Source organism: Megalopta genalis, chromosome 7 (genome assembly GCF_051020955.1).
Source record: "Megalopta genalis isolate 19385.01 chromosome 7, iyMegGena1_principal, whole genome shotgun sequence".
Lineage (NCBI taxonomy): Eukaryota > Metazoa > Arthropoda > Insecta > Hymenoptera > Halictidae > Megalopta > Megalopta genalis.
Window position 1 is genome coordinate 19,715,140 of NC_135019.1, and position 18,806 is coordinate 19,733,945.

Sequence of the window (18,806 nt, forward strand, 5' to 3'; positions counted from 1 at the left end):
TTATACTTTTGGAGGGGGTTGTACAGCGTGCACAAATATCTCAAAACCCATTAACCGTTTGTCCTGAAAATGTGGGCAACCATTGTGCAAAGGCTGCCCACAAGTGCAAGTGCTGCCAGAAGCTTTTTGCTACCGCATGCTTCGAAAATTGTATTGTGGCCAACATTTAAGAAAAAGATAGCGCTGTGAAACGAGCTTGGAGAGGCATTTCGCCGTCCATTAGTTCGCATCTCCTGAAACTCTATACCGGCCTCCGCGTGAAATACTATCGATACTCCTGGCCGATGCAGTCCGAACACCATAGAATGGGAAAAACGGGGTTCTCGGCCAGGGCGCGCGAGACACGAGACTCGATGCGCCCTGACAGCTTGCTCCAAAGGTATCCCTTCTCATAATCCTCGTTATCTCGTGCTGCGTGGCTCAGCACCGGTTCGCAGGCACATCTGCCGCTGACAAAGAAAGAGGAAATTGCCGCGAGTAGGCCCGCCGAAGAACGAGCGCTCTGTTCTTGGACCGCGCTGTGCCTTTGTGCCCGTGTGCGTGCGTGCATGCGCGCGCGCGTTCGTGTGCGCGAGCGTGCACACCTAACACCTGCTCCGCAAGCTATTTCGTTTCTGCTTCCTTTCCACCTCCCTGATTACCTTGCGATACTGCCGAGAGAAACAGAAGCAAAAGGCAACAACGGCCGAAGCAGGACCGAGAGAGGCTCGTGCTGCTCGTCCAGCGATCCCCGGGTTACCTGATCCCGGTTGCGGGCATTATGGTCAGCCTTGGCTCATCCGAAATTTCCGGAAACCTGCCGACCTGGCTGCCACCCGGGCATTCCTTTCGTAAACTCCTGCCTCAGCATTAATCCTGCTGCTCTCTCTCTTGAGTTCAGCTGCCCGTACAATGCGCTCGGTGCATCGAGAGAAGCCCACATAGGACACGAAAACAGGGAAGAATGTTTGGATGTGAGGCGAGTTTGTCTCCATTTCGAGATTCTTTCTTCACGAGTGGTAGATTTCAGGTTTTATTTGTTGAAGCATGTTTCCCTTTTGAGGTTCATGGGGGTCACATTTATTTTCATATGTTGCACTTGACATCTGATTTAAGGGGTGCTAGTATCAACGGTGTTTATTCGAATTGTTTTTTTTTTTTTTGTAAAAAGATGTATCTCTTTTTTTGTAACGATGTATGTTTACTGCGTCAATAATCGTAAATTTAAAATGTTGCCGCGCCATTTTCTTCGTAGCTGCAGTTAGAGTGATTAGAAGTTTCTCGATTGCAATAATTTTTTGGAAGAAAAGGGATATCTAATTATTGTGTGCCTATATTTATTTAAATGTTTAAATATTGGCGAGAAGAAATTTTTTCTGACTTAGAAGAATTGAATAACATTCATACTTAACAGATTATTACTATAAATCATCGTCACGGGTCAGACTTGTCGAAATACGACAAGGGGTTGATAAGTCGGTACAATTCTGATTATTAGATTGTGAATCTTTATGCAAAATGGAAATAGTGTTCATCGATTTCGTGAAACATATAAGAACAATTTAATATGTTAACACTCTCAAGTCTGTCCATTGTTTCAAATTACACCTACTATTTATTTTATTTAATTATTTAATTGTTCTTCAGGCACAAGCCTATAACAATTTGTCAAAATAGTCTTGGCTGTTGCAATATTAAATACAAATTGTTTATAGTTGACATCTCCGTCGGAGTACATATATTCTTATATTTACATCTTAACCTAAGTTTATAACTAACACTCAGTTTTCTATAAAACTTTGTATCGTACCCTATTCATTAAGTATAAAGGATCGGATTTGAAGGCTATTTACAACAAAATAAAATTTTTTTTAATATGATCTGTATCATAATGAGATAATATAAATGGGATTAAATTATTTATAATCAACTCTTTTCTGTAACCCTCGTAAATAGAACATGAACCGATAAAATGCTCCGATGTTTCAAGTTGTTGCATATTACATACATATATGTATTATATTACATTATATTACAATATTACATACAGTTAACTTTTTGGTCGAAAATATATAAAATGTTCTTACATCGCAGTCTTAGAATTGTTTTCCCTGCTAGTCGTAGCTGAGAATAAATATTAATAATCGGTAATGGAAGAGAAAATTTGAGATATTTCTCACATTTGTTGTTGTCGATATCTTTCAAAAATAACTCCTGCTAATTGTTATCATGAATGCATAAAATTCGCAGTCTACTAATTACTTTCTAATCACTTTCGATTGTCACACTTTCTACACTTATCGAACAAAACTTTCTTCTGCATACTTTCGACCAGCCAATTACTACTGCGCCTCTCTCATGTCTGTCGCACAGATATCGAGTGTTATACATACGAAATTCGATCATCATTCGAATATCAAACCGAGAATATTGCAAATTCCTGTCGCCGACGTGCTCATCTCATGAAAATTATAATAAGAGAAAATATATGATTCATCGACCAGAAGATCACTCGTATGATAAAAGTAAACTAAATGCAGAAAGGTCCCCCTCCCCCGCCGGTCTAGTTATGATGAATCCATTGATATTCGATTCGTGGCTCGCGCCAACCTGTTATGAATTTTAAGAATCGAACCGGGCGTTTCGACATCCTCTTTCCTTCGATTATAATCGGTTTTACGCAAGGGGGTGTAAAAACCATCGGACACGTGTATAAATAAAAAACGACGCGTGGAAGGAAACGTTTCGCAACCCGTGTCGGTAACATGTGCTCTTCGGTTGCCAAATTGTTGTGACAGAAAGCGGACGTTTCACGAGGATCCGTAAAACGTGTCCAGTGAGAAAATATGAAAATCTGTTTTCTACAATATCTACTACAGTCTGTTTACTTACAATATAGTAAAATCTCGATCTTCCAAGCTAAGCAGACGAATATTCGGATAATAGTACAGTTGTTTAGTTACAGCGTCAAATTTCATTTTTATTGATTTGTGCAGTAAATCGTTTTGCAGGCGGGTTGCCGTAGATCGAGCTAATTGTGTGTGCACGTGACAAAAATTTAGATTCTACTAAAATTGAGATTCTACTTTGGTGATCTGTACAATAAATAAACATTTCTTGTATTACATAAAAAAATAACGTTTATCATACCCTTTTCACATAAAAAGTTTCCGATCACACTTTCCACTTATACAAAAATTACAAAGAATATTCGCGTTTTAGAGTTATAAAATGTTCTTTAAATAAAGTAAATGAATATATATAAAATAACGCATTTTTTCATTTGTTATCAAAAAGAAACCACAGAGAAAACAAAATGTTATGCGACGAAAAGTTTCCGATCAGTACAAAGTGTTGAAAAAAAGTTTCCGATCATGGTTCAAATAACTATCTCTATGAATGTCTCAAGCGGAGTAGCAAGCGTAAACACAACTCGTGTCTGTGAAAATGTAAACAAACGCTTTTACCGCTGAGACATCTGAAATACAAAACATTTCAGTCAGTGGATAAGTAAGACGAATGTGTGCAATATGCCATCGTGTAAGTTGTATTCAAACGATTTGAAGTTAAGAGAAATCGAACTTCTCAAGCAACGTAATAGTCACAGAAAAGTCACAGAAATTATAGGATGTAGTCAGAGTACGATAAGTGATATAAAAAAGAAGTACATATAATGAAACAGGCAGTGTATCTAGCCGTAAACAAATAAATGAACAGTGGACCTCGAGCGTCTGTGACAGTACTGTCAGAAATCGATTAAAAATAAAAACAAAAGCTTTACCCACAAAGGAACACAAGAAGAAAAGCTTAAAGTGGTGTAGGGAACACGCAAGTTAGACTTTGGAGGACTGGTGCAAAGTAATATTTAACGACGAGACTCGTGTTTGTTTTGGAGCAGAAGATGACGATGGAAAATTTGTTTGGCGGAGATCTAACGAAAAGTTTAATGAAGCTTGCATGAATTATAAACAACAAAAATATCCGCAATGTTATATGATATGGAGTTGTATTGTTATGCCGTGAAGGAGGAAAGGATGGGAGTTAGGCTGCGTAAGTCTATGACCAATAGACCAAATATTTTTGTAAAAAGGGCAAAGCAAGTATGATTCACCCTGTTTTGCTTGCGGCTTATCTTGACACGGCACAACAATATGACACAAAAAGGGCTGGGAAGCTATGCATTGTATACCGGAACGTGTGAACGCAGAAATATATGTATATTAATATTTTAGAAGATTTCTTAATGCCAAGCATAGAGGAGTTGTTCTTCAGATTTCATTTTCCAAGATGACAACTCTAGCTGTCACCGCAGCAAATTAGTAAAAATCTATTTAGAGCAAAATCATATTAAAAATATGATTTAGGAGAAAAGTGAATCTATTAAATTTTAATCTATTAAAAATAGGTTCATGAGAAAAATCCAAAAACTAAAAAGGAACTTCGACATGCGATAACAAGAATAATGCCCCAACGCATTAAAAGTGTCATACGTGCACATGGTAATTTAACAAAATATTAATAACTCAATGATCGAAAACTTTCTAACAACATTTGTACTGATCGGAAACTTTTTTCCTAATAACATTTTGTTTTCTCTGTGTTTTTTTTTATAATAAATGAAAGATTGTGTCATGTTGTACTTATGTTCCCCATTCGTTTACTTGCATATAAGAACATTTTATAACTCGAAAATGCGAATATTCTTTGTAAATTGTATATTAGTGTATATGAGAGAGAGAGAGAGAGAGAGAGAGAGAGATCGGAAACTTTTTTCCAGGGGATTGTAGAGTACTTTTTTTATACACCTTCAGATCTCTTGCAAACGTCATTTCGTTTCTGCTTATAATTTGCTTCACATTTTATTTGTTGATATTTCAAGATAAGTATTTGCGGTTTTATTATTAATTTTAGTTAATTATAGATTTCAAGATAAGTATTGTTACTTGAAATCTATAATTTGCATTTTAAGATGCAATAAATGAAACTGTGATCAATTTTTTTATACATTATCGTTAACTGAAACATAACTGTTCATTTATTAAAAATTCTTGTTCATTCATTGATCGTTTGTCGTATTGTTCACAAGATCTTACATTACGCTTCTTCAGAAAGCTATAATTATCAAAAAATGCTAAAATAGTGTTCGGGTATGTTTGAACTTAGCAGTAAAACAGCTTCTTTACAATAATATCATTCAGGTAATGATATCATGTCATCAATGATATGAAATATCTCTTAACGATTATTTCCCCCTGTGTATTCAATTTCCAAAGTTAACAGATCGATCGATGATGATTTTCATTCTTAAGTGGATCATCGAAGTCACCGCGGCCACATGTTTAGATTTATACTGATAATTACAGTAAATTCTCCCTAAAATTTTCCTTCAGTTTGTAAACAGGTCGAACAATTAAATAACGATTTGTGAATTATCATTTTAACAAATGCACAACTTAGATTTTCATTCATAGATCAGGTCATCCTATAATGGTTATTTTTCCGTGCGAGACATCCATCGGGCTGCAAGGTAGAAACACTGCGAACCGCACCAGCATGTAACCGTGAGTTTCTCTGCGGGTATGGCAAGACAATGCATCATCGATTTCTCAGGCCTTCCTCGCACCCAACCGCGAACGTCGATCGAAGGCTGCATTTATTTGGGTCGCGGACACCGGCGAATTATCTCCTCGATCCTTCCGTTCTCGCCGCGTCTCCGATCCACGCTCTCACTTTATCAGCCTTTATCGTGCCTCCACATATAGTCGTATCCCATTGTTTTTACCGTCGAACATGTCTAGACGACGATGCTATGTGGTGAAATATCTCTCGACGATTATTTCCCCCTCCCCCTGTGTATTCAATTTCCAAGGTTAACAGATTGATCGATGATGATTTTCATTCTTAAGTGGATCATCGAAGTCACCCTGGGCCACATATTTATACTGATAATTACAGTAAATTCTCCCTAATATTTTCCTTCAGTTTGTAAACAAAAATGGACAATTTGGAAAAAGGAGATATGATTATTCGAGTCTTATACCTCGTTTTTATAATTGTTGACAATCAGCAACTATAAAAATGAACCGCAATGCACGAATAATCATATCTCCTCTTCCCAAATTGTCCATTTTTGTTTACAAGCTGAGGGAAAATTGGAGAGAATTTACTGTTGTTAGGGGTGAGTTGTTAACACTAAACTCACCGAGCCCTGAAAGTAACTTATGTTATCATTTAAATGACCGCATATTATTTCCTGCAGGCTCACTCTAAGACTTGCGGTACGCTTTGTACAGCTTCTGGTAAATCTTTTACTCCATAATTGCCTTCAAAAGCTTCTAGATTTATGGTTCTGTCCTTCTTTATCCAAACATTTTCATTTTCTGATTATTCGGTCTCAGCATCGAAACACGAGAAATCTCGTGAGCGATCGTTCAAGTGTTAAGTTAAAGTAAATAACGTGTGTTACTTCGTAACGATGAAAAAACTCTATTTACTTCAACCTTTTGCCGATATTATTGTAACGTGTACTTGGATGAAAAAATGTATTCAGTCATTTTCTAGGAAACAGTTCTTATAATTTCAGCAACTTTAAAAGAAAAAAATGTGAAGTCGGTCATTTGGACCGGCTCGGTAGGTTTGGTATTAAATGAATACTGGCCACCTGATTCCGGTCCTATTAACACGTTTGTTGCTCTGTTATGCACAATTTGGTGACGGAATTATTTACTCGAACCTAAAGATGAAGTTTTACGATGACGGTTCATTTGTGATCTAAACGATGCAAGATAATTGAAAGAGAATCTCATAAATTTTAACATCTCAGACGTTGTTTCGTTATTCTAAATTGCTTTGATTTTGTGGTTTTCGAGCGGGCGACTGACGCATTAATCAGTTCATTATTATTTATTATATGCAACACGTAGCGATAAGAACCAGGATGAGTGAAAATTCGTGGAACGAATGAGGTCAGAAAGATAAGGGAGCTCAGGTTAGTTATTTCTTATTATAGATAACACGTAGTAATACGTAGGGTTGGCAAAAATTCTTGAAACAAATAAGGTCAGAGGGATGGCGAGGCTGAAAATAAAACGGACATGAAGAATAGTGAAATCACGTTGGTGGTTTCGTTTTTTGAGAAAAATAGAGTTCGTAATTAATCCGGTACACCTGCATCCAACCGATGACTAGTGTCACAGATTTCACTAAAATACAGAAGAGATTCTCTAGTTTTCTTAAAGGTTCTCTAGCGCGACGCCCGGAGCGGGGAAAAGAAATGTAACCGTGGCTTTGTATGAGCCAACGTTCACTTACGCGGAGTCCAACGAAGCGAACGGCACCAAATTTTCGAGAAAGCATTCGCTGCCCTTCGCTGCTCGACTCTGCGCGTCGCGCTAGTGGGCTGCTTTAATAGAGGTAAGTGTTTCTAGTAAACATTGCCAAATTATCTTTTGATTGCATTTTTCTCGAAAATAAAACAATGAAATACAATTTGATTGTTCTCAATTTCTGTCGTATTATTACTATCTTTATAGGATAGTATAGTGTTATTGTTATTATCATTATTATTATTCTTATTATTATTATTATGCTATTATCTTTCTGACTTCGTTTGTGCAATAAATTTTGATCCACCCTGTATAGAATGTACGGTCCGTTGATTCCACACATTATACAACCATTTTATCATTGCTTTGTGTTGGTATGTACTCTGCAAATTAAATTAAAAAGTCAGATAGGAGTGGTGTAACTTTTATCTGTTATATAATAATCACTGTCGTTCGTAAGAAAAAAAACTTCAATTGTATTTCCCCCCTTTTATGACAATTAAATCTTCTACATTCTATCTTACTTATGCATTCCTAGCATATCATAGTATAATTCATAATAAGTATATTAATTAAACGATATTAATTCATATAAGTCTGATCGAATTTTAAGAGATTGAAAGTTTCTACAATTATAACAAAACATGCCGCAGAGAATTTACGGTCGTTGGGGTGAGGAGAATATGTTGACGTCTATTGTAATGAAGTATATGACTTAAATGAATGTTGCGTAAGATTTCGAATAGCTAAACCTACGTTTAAGAGCCAACGCACACGGGCCGCTTCCCAGCCATTTTAATCAATGTATTGATTATTGTGGCCCGCGGGTGGCCGACTCCAACGGCAGCAAAATCACGAATGTAGCAAAAATGTTGGCTATCGTAGCTCGAAACTGACCCGTGCACGTTGGTTTAAAAAAAAAGCATTCAGGGGGGGGATTCAATTTTGCAATTCATGCAAATAATTTTTATTTTCTTTAAAAATCTGCAATCTCGCCGTATCCAACGAAAATATTCTGGGTCGGAGAAAATGCTCGGATTCTTTAATCAAGATAGCTCCGAATACAAAAAGTCAACTGTATACATCGTTGCATTCTCATATTTATCAAGTCCGTATATCAAATGCCCACTTGAGGGTTGAAAGTGATTTTGGAGAATTCTAAGTTGAACGATTACACGCTGCATTTCAGATATATCATAATGGACGACGTTGCTACGACACCATCCGTGGAAAGACAGAAGGATAAGACGGATCCGGGCGCTAGTCGGCACGGGAACTTCATGGATTATTACCAATTCCATCCTGCGGAAGAGCGCGTGCGACAACTTCCGTGTGACGTGTGGCGGCCAGCCCATCCGGGCCGGAAATACGTAGGCCTAGACGTCGGCTGTAACGTGGGGGTGAGGACTGAAACAGCTGTCGGACGAAATGAGACGAGCCCGACCGTGATCCGAAATTACAAACGGGACGCACGCCTAAATTTAACGGCGTTATCCCTTTTCGAAAATCACTCGAAACTCTACCGCTTCCGGAAATTCCCTTTCGCTATTAATACCGCGGCGCCTTTGCACCGGAACTCGTTTCCGTAAACAAAACATACTTCCAGCAATTTGTCAATAAATAACCGAGACGCTGGCTCCGGCACCTTTTAACCCTTGGCATACCGAATGGGATCACTTAGCGAACCCTATATACCTACAGTAGCACACAAATCTGGTATCGATTACACAATAATTATAGTTGTTGAACTTTGTGCAAGAACTGTACATTCAGCGCTCATTTATTCCGTTCAGTAACTCTTGAAAATGCACTGTCTGATATTTTTTTATGTGTCTTGATATCAATGAAATAAAACAAGCTTTTAAAAAATCTAATACAATAATTTTTGTGGGTCTATTAATTTTAACGTATTTATTATTTGTTATGCACTTATTTTGTCTTTATTATTACCAAGATGCTTCTACGTACCACACATTTTATCAATTTTTTATTTCTGTATGGAAAGTATATCCAAAGAATTAAGCGTTCAAATATTTGTTGACAGTAGGATATACTGATGTAAGATAATTAAAATTTCAATGGATAATTTCCTCTTTTTAAAGACCTAATTACTAGTAAATGAATATTTTCATTTCCAGAAGCTGACGTACATGTTGCACGAGTTCCTGGAGAAGTCCTTAGATCAAAAGGAGGTTTGTCTCCTTGGCGTGGACCTTGATCCAATTTTAATCGAGCAAGCACAGGAACGTAATCCGCGACCGCATCGGATTATATTCGACCACCTCGATTTCTGCGACGATGACAGCAATCGGACGCTGGAAGAGTATCTTCGCCGGTTCGAGAAGCCACGTTTCGACGTCGTGTTCTGTTTCTCTCTGACGATGTGGATCCACCTGAATCACGGAGACAAAGGATTGATCAAATTCCTGCGGAAGGCTTGCTCGTTAGCGGAGATGATCGTGATCGAGCCGCAACTATGGAAATCTTATGCGAAAGCGTCCAGGAGACTAAGACGATCCAAAGGCGAGGATTTTCCGCTGTTGAAAACATTAAAACTGAGGGGGGATCCCGCAGCACATATTCAAAGAATATTAACCGAGTTATGTAATTTCCGAAGAGTGACGGTCACTGCCGCCAATGAGTGGAAGCGAAGTATATTAATTTATGAGAGAACGTGAGTGTCCACTCTCTTCGGATTTATGCGCATCCGATCCACGTCATATGACTGAATAGTTTTTTATGCGACTCCGCATACAAATGTACATATCAAATCGCGTCACCTCCTTGAGAGTCTTTTTTATTACACCTGCCACTCTTTTTTACAATTTTATTCATCGTCTTTGTAGATGAAATTGAAAAACAAACTTCGTTTTGGAACATTCCTTGGAGTTCCTTATTCTTGTTATATTCTTTGTTGATCCTGTTTTTGTAAATTCTGAGTGCTTGGCACCTAATGAATGAATCAAATGGATTAATGAATCAAATGGAATTAAATTGCAATTTATTTATTGATACCTATACGAAAGGATGTTTAGAATTCCCATCGACCATTTTTTTGTTTAATTATACTTTTAAATTCGATTGGAAATTCTTATTGGAAATTGAATATTTCGTGATGCAATTTCTAATTTAATTATAATGTTGAAATGACTATATTGAAGCACGTATCGACTTCGTCCAATGCATCTTTTACAGTTATTACTAAACTACAGTTTTTTCGCATTTATGATAAAAATGAATAGGTCAAATATAAAACGTTAAGCTAGTAAGTAGAATAATTTAAGGATATTGTTAAATTACATTCAACTCATTACAAGTATTAAAAAAAAGACATTTTCACTTAAGTTATGTTTCTTATAATTAACTCAGACAATTTGCATCTTGCATAAAAGTTCGTAGCCTAGTTATTAGTCAAGAATAAGTTTTATTCAAATAAGAATTCGATTAGTTTATGTTAGAGGTTTGCCTACTATAGGGAGGAGCCTAGTTTTATTAGTCAAGAATAAGTTTTATTCAAATAAGAATTCGATTAGATGTGTGTTAGAGGTTTGCCTACTATAGGGGGGAGGTGAGCCCCTTGAGAACGTTGACCAAAAATACTGCTTAGCGTGACGGCAAACAAAACGGTTTCAGAATTCTTATACTGATCGAACTACTTTAATTGTTCGAGTAACTAAATTCGAACATGGATTTCAATCTGAATAGATCATTATCCACATTTAGTCGAATCCACATTGCTGAATTGTTATACATAAATGCTGATTAACGGAAAAGGCTTAAGGGGTCAACGGTAACAGCAGCACGAATCTACGCGAAAACCGACGCGAGATGGCAATACCGTACATAAGTTTCTTCGGGTTATGGCGAATTACGACAACAGAAATTGACATGAACTCTGCGAGCAAGGTAAGTAAAAAAGCAAGGGTTGACGCCAATTTTAGGCAGTTTCCCGCCATATAACACTTAACGGTCGATTCCCCCCACCGCTCGCCTTCCTTTTTCTACGTGAGTCACGTGCTTTTACCCTCGAGTACCCTAGTAATGGAGTCTGTAAGCGGTCAAAAGGTTAGGTTATGATTATGTCTAAAAACATTCTCCTCTGTTATTATTTCTTTTCTTCCCTTAAAATGACAACGCATACTCATATTATATTTGTTTCATTATTTAGTAAAACTTATATTTATAATTATATCAGTTTGTATTTTATATATGTGTGAAATGATCGCTAACTAGTTTCCTGTTTTTTCAGGTTGGTGAGATTTTCACCGCAGCCGGTGCAGCATTCAATAAACTCGGAGAATTAACTATGCAGCTACACCCGACGACGGATTCACCTGCAGGGTAATTCAGAAAAACAAAAATATCATTGATTCTGCTTTAAGTAACTACATATAATAAGTTTGGTGCTTATGCTTTGATTTTACACGTTACCGCTCTTTGCATAGAGAAGCGCGGGAGAATGTCACGTGGTATCGGTCTTCTGTCCAATAAGAATATCAAAGCTATGGCTTTATTCAAAAATTTGAAACCAGGCTTAGATGGATTTTATTTATAATAAAATTGAGAGTAGTAACTTGATGTAACCAAATTTTGAACTAATTTATTATTCTTATTTTAGAAATGATATGGAGATAACTTAGTTCTATATAAAATCCATTAAAATGAAAGCAACAATCTATTAATGTTGATCGAATTATAAAGTAAAAAATTATTTCATTTGACAGCCAAATAGTAAAATAATCTAGAGAAAAATCATTTCCATTTGTAAAAAAGGTTATAATTACTGCAAACTAATATCTAGTCTATTAAAAAATTAATTTTAAAGATTGTAACTTTCTAAATATGTTAAAAATAAGTTTCTTAGTTAATTACCTTCTAAAATTGTTAAAAATACGTTATTGATTATGACAAAAAATATTTCTTGTTCTGATTAAATATTATCTAAAATTTTTCGTTACACTTTTTTACAAATATTTCCGAGTAAATAAGATAAAGCTGATTTAGCACACGGACGCGTCGCCTGCAATCGTTCATGCATGCAGATGGCATTATCGTACAAATTAGTTCCGATGTCGTTATCGTTTTTCGATTAGATAAAAGAAAATCAATTAAGTAAAATTGTCATTGGACCGCGGTTCTTTATGCATTTGTAGTCTATGGTCTTGAAAATTTTACTTTAGATTTGTAATTTCTTACTATTTTATTGTATAGAAACAAAAAAAAATGTCCCTTTTTAAAAATGTATAACCTTGATATAACCTTGAAATGACCTTAAAGCTTTTCAACAAAAATTGTACATTTACATTGTTATCAAGGTCGTTAAAGGCATTGTAGTACGCCTCGTTGTAAATTATTTATTCATTTACAAAAATCTTTAAAAGATAATATTATTGAGATTTTAATTTGTATAAACGTTCGTAAGAAACGCTGACCGCATCTCCACTTAATCCTTTGTGTTGCTTGATCTGTAGTAAATGGACTGACGAGGAAATTGAGATGCTCCGTCACTCGGTAAAGACCTTCAGTGAAGATTTGAACAAAATAAGTGAGCACATCAAGGGACGAACGGTGTAAGTTACTAAGGCTGTATCGAGCCCACGGTTGATTTTCTCAATTTTCCCGGCGTCAGTCCCGATCCGATGTTAACCGGTTGGTTCTGGATTCCAGTTCACAGATTCGAACAACGCTGAAAAAAAAAGCATTCGAGGAGGCGGGTGTGCCGATTAGACAACAGCTTATGTCCCAGCAACAGTCGGCGCAGCAGTCGACGGTTGTGCAGCAGCAACAAGTATCAAAACAACAATCCGGAAACCAAGGGATGATGGGTAAATCGGCGGAAGTAACGTTAAATATGTTAAACGCCCCGGAATCGGAGGTGGACGTTGAAGGACTACCGGAGGAGTGTCAAGTGAAACTTGAATTTGAGGGTGCGACTGAAGAAGTTGCATCTTAACGCGAGAGTGGTTCAAGGTGCGACTTTTCCATATCCTCGATCTCTAAGCTTAAGATAATGTTAACATACTGTACGTTTAGTGTGATAAGCAACAACAATGTACATTCAATAAGTTATGTTTTTCAATAAACTCGTAAAAGCCATTGTGCGGGTGATCGATCGCTGGTGGATAGATCATCCCTCGTACTCGTCATTTTGTTTCTATTCATTTTACCTACTGATCTGACGTTGTCGGGATTTTATTTACAGAAAAGAAATCTATGTTCTAATTTTAAGAAAAAACAAATTTTCAACATTACATGAATATAAACTAATAACTCAATGGCCGCTGATTTCAAACTGAAAGTAAGTACAGCCAAAAGCATTTAAATATAAGATGAACATTTTTTAGACGAAAGCGATTCTGCAAACAAATAACGAAATTAGTTAACGTAATTTGAACCATATATAAATTTATTAACTGTCGATAATATTGAGCGCGACATCGGGATGATAAAGGGAAATCCGGGAAATGTGCGATTGTGTATAGATTTATGTAAGTGACAGAGATTTAAGTATGTGTGCTGTGACACTAATGCTCTGTAGATAAAGTCACGCCGAGATTGTAGTTCCCTTTGTTGCCACGAATTCTCCATCGACTCACGATTGTTCCTCTTGTGTTATATATGTATAGAGATTTTTATGTCAATCCTATGGTACTCTGTTATTCTGTGGCCTACGTTAGATCATTCGCATGACGTACGCTATTGACAGATTAGTAATGACACGACTGACAGTATTATATACCTAACTGGTTCAAGTAGTGTATCGACAGTGTTCACGAGTTCATACTTTGTACAGTTCCCTTTTTTGTAATCAAGCAGTTGTTTTAGTTCAAGGAGGGATTAGTGTATGATCGTTGAATGTGTAATGATTGGTACAGTGAAATTTTGTAAACGTCTCCACACCGAGGCACCTGTGGCTGTGACTGTCAGTTGTAAACACTAAAAGAACGACAGAACAAAACGCAACATGGAAGGAGGCATATTGGAAAGTCCAGAAACAACAATGGACAGAACGGACGATGAAATTGCTCTTCAAGGATTTTGTAGCCCTAAAAGGCTCCCGTTCAGATTTGTTGGGTTAACATTAATGAGCGTAGTAGGCTTTGGTATGCATCACATAATATTGTCGTTTACAACTTCATCGTATGTCATTGGTTACATTTGGTTGTTTTTGTTTCGATTGATCGCGACCTCATTAGATATTTACATCAGTCTTATCTAATAATGATTTAGAATTTTTAGTGTCATTCAGAATATTTGAGAAATGATTGTAACTTTTGTTATATCTAATCGCTCGCTATATTATATTTATTTTTACGCTATAAAAATCTTCCTTGAAGTATTTGGAGTCTGTATTTACAAACAGTAGAAATAACAGAGTTTGAGAGAAGCATAAAAACTATTTAAAAAATGCTCTATAAGCGACAAGAATAGCGCGCTGTTACAATATTTTTAAAATTTAATCAAAACTGCAATAAAAATTAGCTGACATCTTTTTTATTACATTCAACAAGAATTAATTTTGTAGAATTTACAAACAAATTAGTGATGAATTACGTGATGAAAAACGTTATTGTTGGTTGAATTTTTAAATAATTAAAATATAAATTATTAACTAAATCGAAAATATTTTGTTTCTTTATAATTCGCATCTAAAAATTACTCTTTAAAATCGTAACAATATTTTGTTTTACAGTATTGTTTTCATTTCTACGAGTATGTATTTATCATAATATGATGTTGTATCGTTATTCTTTTATTTTTGTCTACTCCAACATTTTCTTTTGCCATTGTTTACCAGTTCATCTATTATATTATCGTTTATTGACCAAATACACAACACAAATATTATTTGAAATAAAATAATAATTTAAAAGAATAATCCATATTCATTAATTAAATAATCTGACAAATGAAAGGAATAATTATGAATTCAACAATGATTTCAAAATAATGCATCAAATAAAGAACGAAACTCGAAACAAAGAACATTCTTCCGTGAAATCTCGCTGAATGATATTTTAATTCTGATAAACCCATTATTCATTCGAAAATAATATTTAAGCAATTCTAATCGTGCTGCAGTCTTACTCAATTGTATTGCATTTCGCGGCGTTGTTATCTATTTCTGCGATATTCTTACGAACTTTCTGGGTTGCGTATAATATTCCTTTCGTTCCGCACATGCTATACTGATAATTCATATCAAAACGTCAGCTTTGTTTTACCCGTGAAATTTTATTTTCTCGTTACTTCCTTCGCAGTGAAGTTTTCGATATCGCGAAATATTGTTGAGATTCATTCGATAATATAATTAAATGCCGAATGTACGCGTGTTGTCGCGTAATCGCACAAATTATGAGTCATGTTTCATCAAATATTCAAACACGCCTCATGCGGTATGGTCACTGACCCCAATTTAAAATGATTGATTTATCTGAAAGATGCAATTTCGTTTCTTCTACGGATTAATCTAATCCAAAGTTTTTCTTTTTTAGGTGCTTATTTCTGTTTCGACAATCCTTCAGCATTACAAGATAATTTTAAAACGGACCTGCAGATGTCAACCAGCAAATTTGTATTATTGTACTCCATTTATTCATGGCCGAATGTGATTCTTTGTTTTATTGGAGGATATCTGTTGGACAGCATTTTTGGTATAAGGCTGGGCACTATTATATACATGGCCTTGACTTTAATTGGTCATCTTATATTCGCGACTGGAGCTTTAGTAAACGCTTTTTGGCTTATGATGCTCGGTCGATTTGTTTTTGGGTATGTTGTTTAACTAAGTTAACAATTAATGATTAATTTTGTTAATGCAAATGTTTTTTACAGTATAGGCTCAGAATCATTGGCAGTTGCTCAGAACAGTTATGCCGTATTGTGGTTTAAAGGAAAAGAATTGAATATGGTGTTTGGCTTGCAACTGAGCTTTGCTCGAGTTGGTTCAACAGTAAACTTTTTGATCATGGAACCAATCTATCAATTTGTAAACCAGTATTATAAAGGACCAGAATGTATCGGGCTTATACTCTTTCTGGCTTCTTTAACTCTTGTAGTGTCTCTGATCTGTGCATGTGTATTGGGTGCCATGGATAAACGAGCCGAGACATTATTAAGAAGGGGAGATGGACAACTGCCCAAAGTTATCAGTCTCACAGACGTTAAAGACTTTAAACCTATATTCTGGTTAATCACTTTCATTTGCATTGCCTACTATGTTTCAATATTTCCATTCATTGCTTTAGGCAAGTAAGTATAATTAACAGAAGTGTTTAATAATTATATTTTACATACAATATAGAGCTTGTAATTGAAACTATTGTAGCCATACAAGTAAAATGATTTTAGTGAAGAGGGTCACGTAATTTTACATGATTATTTCTTCTTGTAGATAGATTAATATAGGCTATGTGAAAGTTTATTTGTTCTTATCAGTTCTATTTGTTTAAATATCGTATCGGTCATTATTAATTTTTCAAATGAAGTAAAGTTTTTATTTAAAACATGTGTTATTAAAAATTCGATTCTTATTTCAAATATTTTTCACTAAAATCATTGTACAGTAATTAACGATACAAACTCCTTCAGGTGTGGCAATATATATAAAAATTATTTATAATTTCAATGATATCAAACAGTATTTTTATGTAAAATATGTTTCATTAGGGTTTTAATGATCACCGATAGCGCTTTCTGTATTTTTTCTTTTCAATATTATAACTGATATTGAGATGCATTCCAAGAATTTAGTACAAAAATATTGTTTTGAAATTCAAATTGCATGCAAAATATTTTTTTTCTTTCATCACAACTGAAGGAGCTATTTACAAGATTATCTTTTGATAAACCACGACGTATATATATAAATATATCTAATTGTATAACACTGCTTTCTTAGGGTATTTTTCGAACGGAAATACTCATTTGAGCCATCCAATGCGAATGCGGTGAATTCCCTCGTGTATTCCATATCTGCTATTGCATCACCCATTTTCGGATATGTTGTCGATAGAACAGGAAGGAATGTGTTATGGGTATTTATTGGTATTTTTGCAACTATAGTGGCTCATGGATTACTTGCATTCACATATGAAAGTCCCTACGTGTGCATGATCCTCATGGGATTAGCGTACTCCATGCTTGCCAGTAGTTTATGGCCGTTAATTGCACTTGTTACTCCAGAATATCAGCTTGGTACTGCTTTTGGGATGTAAGTAGAGCGACGTATAAAATTCAAGCTTAATTTAGATAGTGTATATTGTAATTTATTCCTTTGTAACATCTTGTCTATTTGCAGAGCCCAAGCTGCACAGAATCTAGGTATGGCAGTAGCTAATATCGTAGCTGGATTAATTGTGGATAAAAGTGGATACTTTATGCTTGAGATATTTTTCTTGGTTTGGCTATGGAGTATGTTACTGGTTTCTTACATTACAAACGTTGTATAATGTGCTGCAAACTATTATATTATTAATATGTCTTTAACAGTTTCCCTGATAACTTCTGTTGCGATCTGGTTGCTAGACGTAGCAGTACACGATGGTTATCTAAATATGTCGCCGGACCAAAGAGAAAAATATGACAAACTTCGACGTACACCAGAAAGTCTCGAAAGGGAAAAACTTTTATCGGCCGAATCTACTTCAGATTTATCAACTGACGATCTTTTACAACCACAGTCTGACGTTAGCATCAGAAATCGTTATCTATCTCGTATCGGAGCAATGGTACTCTAATTTGAAATGTTGTATAAGGTATAAGTGTATAACACATTTGTATTTTTAGGTACCTCCATGTACAAAATCCACGCCAATACGTCAACCTTTACGATGATACATTCCACTTAGATACAATTTTCAGACATAAATAGTTGTTCTTGTTTAAGGTACCATTGAAACAAAAATTTGCTCACTGTGTCTTCCTCTCACACAGCGTTAATCTGTGATAATTTCTTAACCGATACATTTACAGTTGACTGTAATTAATTTTTAATATGTCGACGAGCAGATATTTTACGAATATATTAATGCGTCGATGCTTGACAAGTGACAGAGATACATTATTTGTTTTACAGTAATGGCATTTTGTAACCACAAGATAATGCGATTTTAGGAATTGTCATCTTATGAGTAAAATGTTTATAGCATGAGTGAATAAAAGATTATTTTTTATCTCTTGTTTGATAAAATAATACACCAAGATGTTCAATTTCTTATCAGTGTATATGATCTCTTTAACATGTAAAATATTAGTATATTAAAATGTATATGTACATGTTGCTGAATCAAAATATGATATATGCGATTTATTCTAAAATATTATTTCATGCCCACGCATATTAAGTTAAACATTTATATTTGGAAATATTTGACTTAAACTAATGCTATGTTTATCGTAGAATAATTTAATGAACACGGAATGAGATCTGTGACCTTTTAAGTAGGACTATACACGTTCATTTATATATAGCTCGTACTATTATGAATTTATTAATCTGTA

General features: G+C 35.4%; 3 protein-coding genes across 6 annotated transcripts in view; all 3 read left to right on the plus strand.

Moving 5' to 3' along the window:
• LOC117219840 (putative RNA methyltransferase CG11342) overlaps positions 1 to 10,298 on the plus strand; it is a 55,396-nt gene extending 45,098 nt beyond the window's left edge. Inside the window, exons 2-4 of one of the 2 annotated variants that reach the window (XM_033469323.2) lie at positions 7,207 to 7,392; positions 8,494 to 8,704; positions 9,443 to 10,298. In XM_033469323.2, coding sequence (XP_033325214.2) covers positions 8,504 to 8,704; positions 9,443 to 9,982 — 741 coding nt within the window. In that variant the 5' untranslated portion in view covers positions 7,207 to 7,392; positions 8,494 to 8,503 and the 3' untranslated portion in view covers positions 9,983 to 10,298. The remainder of the gene's footprint in view (positions 1 to 7,206; positions 7,393 to 8,493; positions 8,705 to 9,442) is intronic. The other variant, XM_033469324.2, reaches the window with a different exon arrangement.
• A 769-nt stretch (positions 10,299 to 11,067) lies between these two features.
• Positions 11,068 to 13,450, plus strand: LOC117219847 (BPTF-associated chromatin complex component 1). Of its 2 annotated transcripts, XM_033469332.2 has the most exons (4): positions 11,068 to 11,210; positions 11,554 to 11,645; positions 12,776 to 12,874; positions 12,972 to 13,450. In XM_033469332.2, exons 1-4 carry the CDS (start codon positions 11,133 to 11,135, stop codon positions 13,255 to 13,257), a joined length of 555 nt encoding a protein of 184 aa, XP_033325223.1. In that variant the 5' UTR covers positions 11,068 to 11,132; the 3' UTR covers positions 13,258 to 13,450. The 2 variants fall into 2 exon arrangements, with proteins under 2 accessions (XP_033325223.1, XP_033325225.1); XM_033469334.2 differs by lacking the exon at positions 12,776 to 12,874.
• Positions 13,451 to 13,952: 502 nt separating this feature from the next.
• On the plus strand, positions 13,953 to 18,478 carry LOC117219860 (lysosomal dipeptide transporter MFSD1). Of its 2 annotated transcripts, none has more exons than XM_033469379.2 (7): positions 13,953 to 14,407; positions 15,800 to 16,076; positions 16,140 to 16,556; positions 17,206 to 17,517; positions 17,605 to 17,717; positions 17,796 to 17,992; positions 18,093 to 18,478. In XM_033469379.2, the coding sequence occupies exons 1-7, from the start codon at positions 14,269 to 14,271 to the stop codon at positions 18,138 to 18,140; spliced, it is 1,503 nt and encodes a 500-aa protein (XP_033325270.1). In that variant the 5' UTR covers positions 13,953 to 14,268; the 3' UTR covers positions 18,141 to 18,478. The 2 variants fall into 2 exon arrangements, with proteins under 2 accessions (XP_033325270.1, XP_033325269.1); XM_033469378.2 differs by having other exon boundaries at positions 13,957 to 14,407; positions 17,796 to 18,034.
• Positions 18,479 to 18,806: the final 328 nt, after the last annotated feature.